The sequence below is a fragment of the Plectropomus leopardus genome, chromosome 1 (genome assembly GCF_026936395.1).
Source record: "Plectropomus leopardus strain MGB_pleo_1.0 chromosome 1, ASM2693639v1, whole genome shotgun sequence".
NCBI lineage: Eukaryota > Metazoa > Chordata > Actinopteri > Perciformes > Serranidae > Plectropomus > Plectropomus leopardus.
In genome coordinates this window covers 6384476-6398483 of record NC_142176.1, presented here as the reverse complement: position 1 = coordinate 6398483, position 14008 = coordinate 6384476, and the positions used below count along the sequence as shown (strand labels likewise).

Genomic DNA, 14008 nt, shown 5'->3' with positions numbered 1-14008 from the left:
GTTCACAAATGGTGCTTGAAAAATATTTACACAGATTATTGATAAATCATCATCCGTGATGCAGATATAATGACTGAGTGAATAAAACCAAGTAACACAAGAGGCACACCAGTCGAGTAAGTTCAGAAAATTACATCACTTTGCAGTAATACAGCCTTTAAAACCAGGACACTTACGATATTACCATTTCCAAAATCTAAGACAATATCTAATTTCATATCACAATTTCAATACAACACCAATATACTTCCCAGCCTTAAATATATGCTTAAACAAAGCTGTTCCTGTAAACGCAGCAGCCACTAGCCTCTGTTATTGTGCAGTTATCCTCTGTAATGTTCTAATGCATTTGAGTTGCACTCTGTTGGCTCGTGCTGCCTTTGAGTCACTGAGACTCTAACCTGCTCCGACAGGCTGCGTTCCCCTGCTGCCCCTCCGACACTGCTGGGTCACAGGGTGGCAGCGCCAGACGGGGCCTGCTACCTTCTCCACAGCGCACACGCACGCACGCACGCACACACGCGCACGCACGCACGCACGCACGCACGCACGCACTCACTCTCTCTCTCACACACACACACACACACACACACACACACACACACACACACACACACACACACACACACACACACACACACACACACACACACTCTGCCAAGTTTAGCTGCCTGCTATCAGTGCCAGCAAGTGGGGACAGACAGCACACATGGGGGGGGGGGGGTGAGCTGGAAGATCATATCCCACATTCCTAAAGCTCTGTTTGAACAGTCTGGATCTACTGGACTGTCAGTTTCCTGGATGTGGGTTTGGAAAAAAATGAGTGAAATGTATCCTTTGGTTGTCTTTTGTGAGGTTTATCATGAGAAACATTTCATAATTCCAAAAAACTAGACAGATTTTCAGGCTACCTGACAAAACTCTCACACCAATTTTGGCTGGTGAACCATTTTGCAGGGTTCCCACACATTTTTATGGATAAAATTTCAAAACTTTACCATGACTTTCAAGGGTATTTTTTTTCCCTTGCGCAACTATTTCAAATATAATAGATCAAACTCTGTTAAAACATTATTTAAGCATCCCCAATGACATGTTCAAGAATCGCCAGAAATTTGAAAAATCCAACAATAATTTCTGTTATTACACTTTCTGGCTATGATAAGCGGTGTAATTTTGGCTATTTTAAAGAAAACATGCACTCCAAATCTATTTTCTTACAACTACAACAAAAATAAACTGCTGATTTTTTTCAGTTTTCTATAAAAATTGCCAAAGATATACATATTAAAAAACCAAAAAATAGCTGGATTTTATAAAAAGAAACATGCCTTCCAAACCAGTGGTTTTCTTTAAAAAATAAATTTTAAGGAAAAAAAAGAGAAAATAAGACAAACTTTTTACATTTGTAAAGGAAAAAAATCTCTAAATTTTTTTAGACAAAAAAAGGAGAAAAGAAATCCTTTAAAAAAAAAATAAAACATGCCTTTCAACCCTGCAACATGTTTTCTTTAAAAATTTGTGTTAAAATAAATATAAAAAACTCTCATGAGCCAAAAGTGCTTATAAAATTATTTGACATGCCTAATGGACAGACATGAAGGGAGAGACAGAACGCGTGGGGAAAACTGAGACAATTTTGTGATGAAGAATTAACAAAAACATGCAAACCGCTGTCACACGTCTATGCATATTTAAGCTACATTAAGTGGTCAGCTATAGAAAAAATATTCACTATTGTGCTACATTAATGTAATTTATTACACACAACAAATTTCCACCATTTTCATTTTTCCAAAACTTTTTACAGGCCTGGAAAATGTGATTGTGAAGTTCCATGACTTTTCCTGCCTGCCCATGAATGTGGGAACCCTGATAATGTGACATTTTCATGATATCAGAGCTTTAGCAGGTAAAATCCATCCCACACTGAATTACTTCAAGTCTTACATTCATCACTAGCTGAATTGTTTTTATTCTATAACTCCACTAAACCGGGTAGCCTCACACACCTGTCACATTGTCATAAAACACTAAATCACCCCCGCCAGGCTCAGGTTCTGTTGCTTTCACTGAATGCAAACCGTGTCTGTGTTGTAAACTGTTCTGCAAAATTAAACACTCAATGGCGCTGAAGGAAATAGCCTCCCAAATGAAATATCTGTATAATAACCCTTTAGTGCTCCTGTGAGGGCGCGTTTTCTGTGAGTTTCTCTTGTCTGTGATGAATTATACGGTGCTTTTTTAATCTGCTATGGCTCGACTTAAATATCCTTATAATATTCCTAAAGGGACCTTCAGTTGTGTTGTGATATCTGTGCAGCATCTTTCTAAAATTCACAGGATTAACAGTTCTTTGTAGTGGAGGCTTCCAAGGCTCTACATGCGCAATTAACTCCCTGTTTAATTAGGATCTTAGAGTTGCAATTATACCCTTGAATACCCCATGGATCAGGATGATTATGGAAATAAAAAAACTCACACTGTGAAGTGATACACGAAGCATTTCCAGCCAGACGGCCTTTCCAGAAAGTTATACACGCGTCCTTGGATGTAGGCGCGGGTGAGGACGGGACGGACCCCGGTGCTGTACACCGACATCCGCACAGACATCCGGGGGTGAGATAAGTACGGGTGGAGGTGAACCATTGGCACGTCTGTGGAAGTGTTACCGTCCTCTGGCATTTTGTCTCTTTCTGGAAAAGTGTCCACAGGTGTCCCCGCTTCAGGCGCGCTAAACGTGGTTTCCGACAGCTCCAAATCCGGTGGTCTGTTTACACGTGCCACCCCAGAAGACCTCCGCCTGTCCCCTTCATAGGGGGCGGAATTAGACATTGTCGCTTCCCGTTATTCGGTAACTTTTTTTATATCTCGGTCACTGACTCACACAGACAAAATAATTCGCCCATGTGCGGTTACCGTCTGCTGTGCGCCTGTTCTCACCAGGGCGCATAAAAGTGCAACATAAACCGAGTTATTAATGCTCTAGATCACCAGGACGGTGTTTCTTTAATTAACTTTACGGCTCTCTGGGTTGTTGAGGTTATAGCGAGTCTCAGCCCTGAATGAAAGTCCCCTACCTCTTTCTGAACACTTATCAGCCTGGAGAGCTGTGGGCGCCAGGCGGTGCGCTGCGAGTCGCCAGCTGTTCAGACATTTTACTGTTTTGCAAAACTGCTCCAAAGCAATCTGCAGCTGATGAACTCCATCCCAGGATCTGTGTGGGAAAATACAGCACATTAACTTTGCCACCCCCCCATCCCAAAAAAACAAGGACTTCTCACACAAAATGCAAACACAGAATATTTTTTGCAAACCTATAAACACAAATGGTACGTGGCTTATAGCCAATAAATGGTGAAATAGTCAAAAAGATGTGGGAATGATTAGATGGATTTGAGTTGATTTGCATTCATGCTGACAGATGGCAACTGGATACATGCAGAATTACAGCAAAACTACATCTATAATAATAAAGTACATAAAATCATTTATCAAAACTGTACTCACATCATACACTTTCATACCACCGTGCATATAAAAAGCCATTAAAACAGCAATATAAAGCCAAATACTTATTACTTATACTTACTTATTACTTAATACTTGTTGATTTATTTGTTTCTCTTTTTTGGCTTTTTTTTGGCTGTTTTTTATTCAAACAAGACATAAGAAGAACAAAAACGCAGGACAAACTATATACAACTATATAAAAGGGGCTCCAAAGCAAAGTATCAAACAAACATATTTAAAGTTTCACAGATGTCCAGTGTTTTCTCAGCTTTGCCATCTTTCAGTCGGTGTAATGTCTGGATATAATGTCCTATTCCTGTTTTGAATAATTGTATTTTTTGTTTTGTTTGAGCCCATTTGCAATTATAAATGTAATATTTTCCATAAAAACAAATAGATTCATTTTAATTTATTCATTTCTTCCTGACCAACAACTCAATTTCTAATCATACAAAAACATATTATATCTCTTTTTTTTTAACTGTGTGATTGCTGCAGGCAGGATGATGTTGCATGTGTGAATGTTTACGTGCACAAATGCATAAAAGCACGCACATGCCTCAGGGTTACCTGTGAAATGTGTTCTCTTGCATCACACTCACGCACATAATGACGCTACAGGTAAAGGCCTAACCCGCATGTAAACAACAGGTAGACCCAAACTGAAATCACAGCATTAGACCTGCAATCATTGCTTGACCGATTAACCGATGTTTTAAACATCAATAAGACGTTTAAGTCTTTTATAAGTCGGCATGTGTTGTAAAATGACAATTATGAGCTTAAAAAAGAATCACACACTAAATAACTATTTGCAGGTCTTCTTAGTTGCCTACTCACCATGTGTTAGCCTGAATTCGTGAAGACAGCTTCCGCCTGCCTCCATATGAACAAAAAACGCGAATATTCTTCATGAATTTATCGCAGGGTCCGCGTTCAACAAGAGAAAAACTATATAAAAAAAAACGCTGTTTACAACCTCTCACGCATGTCCTCCTGTATATTCCAACTGTCGTTTATCCAGCGGTATACTCGGTGCTGCCCAGACACCTGCATTTTTGCGAAAATGTCACTTTTTAAAACACTTCCGCATACGAGTAGCACGCAGAATACCACGCAGGTGCGTTCAAGCGCATGCGCGTGCACAGGTACGTTACTCGGCCGTGCATAAGGATGTATAGATAAATAGATAGATGTTTAAAATCTTTATGTTTTGGCAAAAAGCGCAGTAGGACACTTCATCATTGAAACCTGGAAAATCCTGGAAGAGTTGTTTAAAATATAACGTTTTTATATAACTTTGATTTTTTAATAGCTCTCCCATTTACGTAAATGCATGAAGAATGTTCTTTTCAGATTTTCACAAATGGTCATTTTGTGGTTGAGGTATTCTTTTAACGCCCAGATTTGACATTTTTACCACATGGTCAAAACATGAATACTATTTACAGTCGGGGATGTAAATATAGTTATAGAGATATAAATATATATAGTTGGTTTCTCTTTAAAGGAAACCATTTATTTTATATATCCCTTCAAAAAGCCAAAACATCTCTGTCACAGTTTTCTTTTTGTTTTATGCTTGTTTGTTGTTTTGTAAAACAATCAGTAAAAAACAAACAATGGAATTAAACAAATCATTTCTTAATTTGTATGTTTTGGGGTTTTTTGTCATACAGACATATAATGATGATTGCTGAGTAATAGGCTATGTATGTTGATACAAGTTGAACAATATGTGCACAAAAGGATGCACTAGAGCCCATCATTATAGTGTGCACTGGGACTCTTTGTAACTACCTTATGCCACTGTTTACAGATACTTGTATGAAACATAGACTCCAATAATACCTGGACACTGTACCAAAGATGCTGCCAATTCATTCCAGTGGAGCTGCTTGCCTGGCGCATTCGCCAAGAAAAGTCTCTAAAGGTTTCCAGGTTTACTTCCGCTGTATGCAGCCCACTGAATCTGCGCAGTAGACTTTCTTCCGTTGGCTAGACTTAACATTGTGATGATGTTTTTAAATCTCTTTGCTCAGCTAGACTCTAGAGTCATAATTGACCTTGTTTGCAGTTCCTGTCAACAGTTTTACAGACGTCCCTTTACATTTGTGGCATGCTGGAGAAATGGCTGCGAGGCTGAGGAGCTTTCCTATGGGCTTGGTATGAGTACTGGGGTATGATGCAAGAGCTTTTCACAGTTTTACTACACAATTTACAGGTAACTTTGAGGTATAAAAGTGCATTTTCTGCTACTGCTCTAGTATTGTGAATGTAAACATTCACACACGCATAAATGCCTGTAGATACATACAAAATACAAATGGTCGTTTTGCATGAAGTATTCCAATTAAAGGGGCTCTATGCAAAATGCAAAATTCAGAAGGCATGAATTGTTGGCAAATGGTTCTCATATCCTGTTCTTGGTCTGTAATCATCAAATACTGTTGCTCTCAGCATACGAGCCCGATGCCAAAAGCCATCTTTCACATTTGCATGACACGCTGCTAGATGGCATCAGTGGAAAACACAGCCGGACGGAACCAGTCATGGTGTTATTATATGCCAGCAGACCGCCGGACAGCACCTACCGCAGAAACATGATACGCAGACGGGCAAAACACTTGAGAATACGGCCAGACGGAACCTGTTGAGGTTGAAACGCTGCTGGTAAGGACATAATATAAGAAGCGTGAGGAGACCTATAGGGCACTTTGAAAGGGGCAGTGGATGGGTTCAACAAACCCTGGGCTTTCAGGAGTCTGGTGTTTGCTTCCCATCTGAATGTGATGTTTATTTTCGACACCTTACATGTGCCTCCTTCCCCTTATTCTAACCATTTGTACAGGACTGTGCCTTTGTTGACGACGTGGCGTTGGTTGCCATGTGCTTTTTTTGCCTAAACATAACCACATACAGTGTCATCCCACCATGTGCATTTGTTGAAATTACGGTTGCATCATCCTGGAACATAAATTGCAGGCGCAGAAGGATAGAGCATAATATGTAGATGCGGAAGTCCACTGCAAAGCGGCAACATGTGACGACTTGGGGATAAGAACACATGGGTTCGTGTATAGAATTCCCCCCATTGTTTGAGATGACATAGACTGTGAATGGTTTTCCCTCATTAAACTGTCAGTTGGAAATATAAGTTAGAAGTGACACTCATTGTGAGAAAGTCTCTGGCATGTTTGGAAGCTATACCCAGTTCTCCTCTACATACTTGTCACCAGCAGCACTCAGATGTGCAACGGCTGAGACTGTAAATGGAGCAGCTCTGCAGTGGATGCATATAGGATTTTAACTTCAAGTGTCTCACCTAAAAAAGTTTCCGATCTCCAATTTTCCTCCACTGCTCAAAATAAGAAGAAGAAAAGAAACACATGAATGATAGATCATATTACCATTATTACACACCTAAATTATAGTAATACATGTTACAGCCCTAAAATCATGCCTGACGTGTGATTTATTACAGTTTGAAAGTAACTTAATCAACACTGCTGTTGGTTTAATCCAAGGAAACTCTGGGGACACATGCAGCTTAGTTTGACAAGGTTACAACATAGATTTTTTTTTTTTTTGCTGTGACCTTGGCCATGCTAGAAGAAACAAGCTTGCTGCTTAATAGGAGTCGAGTGGCATTCATGTGATGACAGGATCTGTTGCCAAGTAGACATTAAACTCAAGTCTAGATAGCTGTGGCCTCACATAACATTTAAGTTGTTGTGAATACACAAAGGACATTTGTCTTGAAGGTCACCATGCTCCAATATTTGATTGTATGTCAAAAAATTAAACATTTAATTTCTTAGCACTTGTCAAATTCAAAAACTTTCATGTTAATGCTTAGAGATTAAATGATTCAGGCCAATCGCCAGACTAAAATGTTGGTATTATATGTTCCTGCAAGTGCAAACGACTGATATGTTTGTGACTTTCATACATATCATAGTTTAGATTTTGTGTATATGAGCTGAGTTTTTCATCAGGAGGAGGGGATGGTTGATAATGACATCAAGGTGAGATATTGACCAAGAAGCAGGCAGCAGTAGACGACTGTTTAAGACCTAAAAACAACTCAACTGGTTATTTTCAAAAGTTCAGGATATTACCTGTCTTTCTCGTAGCAAACAAACTCTGTAATTTAAATCCAGACATGATGTTTTCCTACCCCTAACCAAGTGCCGTTTGCACATAAACCTAACCACACATTAACCACAGTGTTTTCACAACATAAAACTGATATGTCTAAATATAAAGTTTCAACATATCCGCTACATATGAGGCATACAAATGTAACATATCTATGAATTGCACTGCAGAAATGCAAAAAGTCAGGAATTTTTTTTTTCTGGTGATTAAGTTGACTTATTACTTGATACTCGGCTGTCACAAAAGTAACAAGCAACTATATTCATAATTAATTAATCGTTTGGGTTAGAGTTCATTAAAGTAAAAATGTCAAAGACTCACTTGTAAGACAATTTTTAAATATAGATTTTTGTTGGTTTTCTGAGTCTTCTTTTATTGTATACTGAAAACCTTTGTGTTTTGGACAGTTTACTCAAGTGGTTGCCAACATTTTTCATGTCAAAAAAATTAATACGGAGGCGATGTTAGATGGGGATTGGATGTATGTAAAAAGCGTAGATATTTTTATGCCCATATATAAAACTTCAGATGCTGTTCAGTTAGGTACTTTGTGGCAATTAGCAGACACACTCAAGTTAACAAGCACTTGAGCAACACTTCAGTGGCAACTAGGCAATGTCGTAGCTGTTGTGTTGTGACTCGCAGTGTGAATACAGCATGACTTGGGTGCTGCATGCTGAGTCAGTGGTGAGAAACACAAGGCACAGACTGAACCATCTTAATGCTTGAGAAAATTCCAGGTATCTCCTCAAATACTGAGGAAAATGTACTCCTGCACCATCGAGAGCATCTTGACAGGGAAATTACTGCCTAGTACAGAAACAGCACTGAACAGGACTGCAGGGCCCTGCAAATAGTGGTTCGTTCATCTGTGCATGCTATCGGCGCTGCTTCACCCTGCATAAAGGATGTTTACAGCGGACATTGCAAAAATAAGGCCAGGAGAATCATTAAAGATCCCCACAAACCAGATAATGACCTTTTCTGAGAGGAAGAAGGTACCAATTACACCTGACCAGCACTGAGAGGCTCAGGGGGAGCTTCTGCCCTCAGGCTACAAGGATCCTAAATGAAGACACCTCCTGACTGCCCAGTCCTATATTCACCATTACAGTCCTTTATTTAATGCACACATTAAAGGCAACAAACAGGATTACAGTTTACTTTAATTGTATCTTATTTAAAGGGATAGTTCACCCAAAAATGAAATTTCAGTCATTATCTGCTCACTCTAATGCCGATGAAAAGTCAGGTCACGTTCACAAAATACTGCTGAAGTTTAACGGGGAAAAGGTGTTGCACTCATCTCCCAAACAATTGAAGCAAACAGTGAGCAGGAACACTGAATAATACATATTAAAACCACAAAATGTTTCCATACTGCTTGTATGTTTTTAGCCTTGTTGTCGCCTGTAGCCTTTAGGCAAGGCAGCTTGAAATTCTCCTGAACTGCGAGGACTGCTCAGCATTAGATTCAGCCTCACTGGTGATGGTAAAGAGCCCACTTATTAAGAGGATGATAAAATATCTTCATATTTTCGCAGAACCGAAGACTGATTTTGAATTAGATTCAAAGTGCTTTACAAAGTAATAAAATATAAAAACATAATGAAAGATACAGATTTACAATAAAGGAGAAAAAGATCAGATATAGAAGGTAAAATCAATTACTAAATGATTAAAAAAAATCACTATCGAAAATAGTAAAAGTGCAGACAAGAGGTGCAAAGATAAAAAGATCATTTAAAATGATTTAAAATCGAATTTAAAAATAAGTTATCAGTCATTAGTGGAGTAGGCAGTGCAAAAAAGGAATGTTTTTAGCTTTGACTCAAAAGTGGTCAGAGTCTGGGCTTGTTGAACCTCATCTGAGAGGTTAGGTTTAGCTCCTAGTGTTGGAGCCGCATTCACGTATTTGCGCTTGTGTGACACCATTGAGAGCTTTCAGTATCTGCACGCCAGTGTTAACATGCTACCTGGAAGCCTTCGCCACACACAATAGTTTTAAATCCAACAAAGGGACTTGTTGTTTGCTAACTCCAGAAGTCTCTCTCTGTGTAGGGGAGGCTTCCAGGTAGCATGTAAACACTGGCGTCAATACCTCAAGCGCATGCATACATGAATACGGTTCCTACTCTCTGAGCTCAAGGCGACGAGCTACAACAAGACTAAAAACATGACTTTAGTGACTTTTTCAATACAACTTGACACGTCAGAGCTTTAGGACACTTGGATTGCTTTGGATGAGCAGTATGGAGACATTTTGTGGTTTTCTTATGTATTTTTTTAATGTTTGAATACTGGTCACCATTTGCTAAAATTGTTTGGGAAATGAGTGTAACATCTTTCCTTGTGAAACTCCAGCAGGGTGTTGTGGACTAAAAAATTTCACCTGACTTTCCATCAGGGTGAGTAGATAATGACTGAATTTTAATTTTTGGGTGAATTGTCCTTTTTATTTAATGTGAAAAATAAAGTTATTGAAGTCTTTTTATATAAAAGAGCAGATTCTACATGTATGTTGTTGCACAAAAGACGAAAACTGGTGAGATTTTGCAAACGTCCATCAAACCACAGATGGACATTTTTCCCTCCAGTCAGAACAGGTATTATATGTCTATTTGATCATTTCTACCCTCCACTCCACGCTTCACCTTCTGTATAACATTCATGTTACATCATCTTTTACTCATTCTCCCATGAGTGAATAATATTACACATTTGAACCCATGTCCAACAAGTAATTTGGAAGACTCACTTCACCCTAAAGAAGAAAACGCCTCCTGCTGAAATTGACACCGGAGGGCAGTCAGAAATCTATTGGAGTCTGGTGTCATTCATTGCAATAAGGTTGAAGAAGTGTAGAAGCTCATCTCTCTCCACGAGGCCACATGAATCAAGCCGTTTTTTTATTAACTGTTATTTACCCAGACTGATCCAGATGAGATTAAGGGATTCTTTATTTCCGAGGCTGCAGCTGATACAGCAGTGACGCCTAATCCAGTTTGCAAGAGGAAACAAACAATAATATTCCGTTGTAATTAATTGATGGTTTCAAATAAAGCAAGCCAGAGAGAAAAAGAAAGAGTGAGAAGGAGAGGAGATAGTATCGTAAAAATTACAACTGGAATATCAACTGTTTCCATGGTGTCATAAAAGGCTTTGAACTCATAGGCGGCTGGTTACATAAGGTTGAAACATTTCTGCAGGGTACTCCACAAACAGCCTTTCCAAACAGGCTCTGTCCAAGCGTTCAGGGCAGTCAGTAGAAATTAGTCATGGGATCTCAGACTGTATTGTCCTCCATATTTATGAGTAATATAAACACATAAAGGGAAGGAGAGCTATCCCTCGATGGCCGTATAAACAAATTATCAGTGACTAAGCCTATTCATGTAAAGACATGGCTAATCAAGCCACGGCGTATAATGCGTGAAGATGGTTTTACATTTTGTGATATAACCCAATTAATAATGATTGAGAGTCTCCTGCATGTGCGTCAGTGGGTTGAGGCTGTTGTACATACATTCGCTGTGGCCCAATTCAGGAGCTGCATCCTTTGAAGTCTGTGTTTCTAGACCAAATATGACAAGGCTGTCCCCGTCCAAAGGCTCCTCTGAATGCAGCCTGAGAAATGGGTCCCGCTTTTGCAAGAATTTGAAGGACACAATTGGTGTATCCTTCATGACCCTCGTTCTACGTGTAGTTACTTGAAGCTAAAACACTCTGCAGACTGAAAAACAAAGAGTTGACTGTCATCGACTCCCGGTTTGAGACACTCTCGGTGCACAGCATTGTCTTGCTTTGGCTCGCGTCAGCTGGAAAATAGAACTGTGTCCCATTTTTTTTCTTCTGTGTTATGTTGCAGTCATATGACTAGCCAATCACAGACCACCCTGAAACAAAGCAGTTGTTTTTTAAAATGCAAATGTCTGCACAGACGTCCCCAGATCTATTACACGCTAGTCACTTGTACAATCCAAAGCCTCCTGTAAATGTACAATGTTGCTCATTTGTTAAGTGTTTGAGTGAAAATGCATCAAAAGATCTGGCCCAAGTAAAAAAAAAAAAAAAAATCCACTGAAATGTGCAAACATTATTACGATCAAAATCCAGCTCTTAAAAAAGACACAAAGGTGAATTATTATCATTATTTATTATTGTTATTATGAGAATTATTATTGTTGAGTCTCATTCTCAGGTCGTTAAATTCTGACACCTTAAGTTGGCTGTTCGGTCCAACTACCAACCCAAGGCTGTTGAAATTTGCAAAACTTTCTCGTCCCAACTCATCACATGGTGCGGCTTTGTCAGTGACCGTCCATGTTTTAGGTATCCTTCTGCGTGAACTGTTTACACTTACCATGATGTCAACAAATGCACATGGTGGGATGATGCAGCATGTTGTTATGTTTACACAACATGAGCACATGGCAACCAACACAGACCATCATAATGGTTAGATTAAGCAAAGAAGTCACAGATGGTTAGGTTTAGGCAAAAGAGGCACATGGTGAGGTGTAGGAAAAAAAACCCTCACATCCACACTGGAAGCGATGAGTCAGTTGTTTATAGGGCCCATGACCCACCCCTCCCACCCACCCCATAAGCACACTCGTGCCCGTCATATTACGTTGCCACCTTTGTCGTCTTTCTGTGTTTCAAGCACACACGACTGTGTGCATGTTGATGCCGTCCAGCCATCTACCAGCATATAATAACAACATCACTGGTTCTGTCCAGCCGTGTTTGGTCTGAGAACAGGCTGGCATTTGACAACCATGAACTGAGACTCAAAAATCGACAATCTTTCCCCAGAATTAATCACAGCACCTTTTACTACATCCAGCAATTACTATCACAACCTTGTAATATTGCAACTTTGTGACTGAATAGCTACATTATTTACTTTGATTAGATTGTGTAAAACCAAACAAACATCCTCCCATCCAAAAAAAAATGGGCTAACATGAACAGGATGTCAGGCTGAATGAATTTTGAATATCTGTAATTACTGTGGCCTGCCAAATGTCTATTATGTTAACACAAACCATTATTATTCATCACCCCCTTGATTTATAGCAGATATTTCAAGAAACAGATTCAGCAAAGAGCTGTGAATACTGCACAATAATCTTGGTCCATCCTGACTCGATAGCATCACATGTTCCCTGCAGATTTTTCAATCTGCTGTAACTCGGCCCTAAGGCTCTCTGTTGGGTTTAAAATCCAGCGACTGGGGAGGCCATTGGAGTAAACGTAAGTCACTGTCGTGCTGCATTTTCCTCACAGAAGTATTCATTTGGAAAAGGGTAAACGGAGGCCATGGGGAGAAGCTCCTGGTTAGCAACAATGCAAAGTTATGCAGCTGTATTCAGGACACTGATATAGCACACAAAACACATAACGTTTCATCTGCTGTATAGCAAACATGGCCAAAAATCACACTTGTTTCTGACAGCTATATTTAATCCAGCGCAAGCACTACATACTCTGAATACGTTTAGAATTAGTGTATAATATGCGATTGAGACACAGCGGAGGAGAAGACAACCAGCTGTGCAGGAAGTCAGGCTCAAGGTAAAACACAGCGAGGGTGGCTGGTGGACAGGTGGGAAATGTCAGCATCTGAAAAGAAGACATAAACACACACACAAAGGGAGGTAGGGGACGAGACTGACGCAGGAGCAGCTGTGACAAACACAAAACTTGTAACCAAGTCGTCGGAACTAAAGCGATAATTGCAACCTCAGGCATCGTGTGTGCAGATAAACATTCGGCATGTCTGCATGTATTGTGGGCTGTTTTTGACATTTTTTTGCCTTTCACGCTGGTGATAGCCGAGGCCGAGGCATTATGATTCAACATGTTCTCATCCAAGTCGTCACGTACATATTACTGCTTTGCAGTTCTGCATGTACATATTACGTTCTAGGTTTTCTTCAGCGTCTTCTGGTGACGTTCCAGGATGACACCATCGTGATGTCAACAAAAGCCCACTCTACGGGGACCTTAATGCGACAGTGTTGATTTTACTGTTATGGTATTGTAGAAGCCAGAAGGTAGAAGGTAGAAGGTAGGTTTATTAGTCATTTTTTAAACAAAAAAATTAAATATACTCTCGGTCCAAGTCAGGTCAGCCTTGCCCTGATGCCGGCTCTCCTCCCTCTCTTTATCCCATGCTTTCGGTTTAGTTTCTCCCCTCTGGTCTGACTGTCCGCTCGGCATGTGCCATTGGTGGGGACCCTCTCGCAGTCTGCTGCATTCAGTCCAAAGCCCACACAACTTTTCTCGATGTTGATAAGTGCTTTTCTATTGTAGAAAATTCAACACA

General features: G+C 39.8%; 1 protein-coding gene across 3 annotated transcripts in view; it reads right to left on the bottom strand.

The window, feature by feature from the left end:
• Nucleotides 1-4580, bottom strand: part of kcnq1.1 (potassium voltage-gated channel, KQT-like subfamily, member 1.1) — a 71160-nt gene extending 66580 nt beyond the window's left edge. For all 3 annotated transcript variants that reach the window (XM_042488426.2, XM_042488421.2, XM_042488435.2), the window contains exons 1-2: nucleotides 4354-4580; nucleotides 2483-3217 (exon numbers count right to left, since the gene is read on the bottom strand). In XM_042488426.2, the coding sequence (XP_042344360.2) occupies nucleotides 2483-2835 (353 nt within the window). In that variant the 5' untranslated portion in view covers nucleotides 2836-3217; nucleotides 4354-4580. The remainder of the gene's footprint in view (nucleotides 1-2482; nucleotides 3218-4353) is intronic.
• Nucleotides 4581-14008: the final 9428 nt, after the last annotated feature.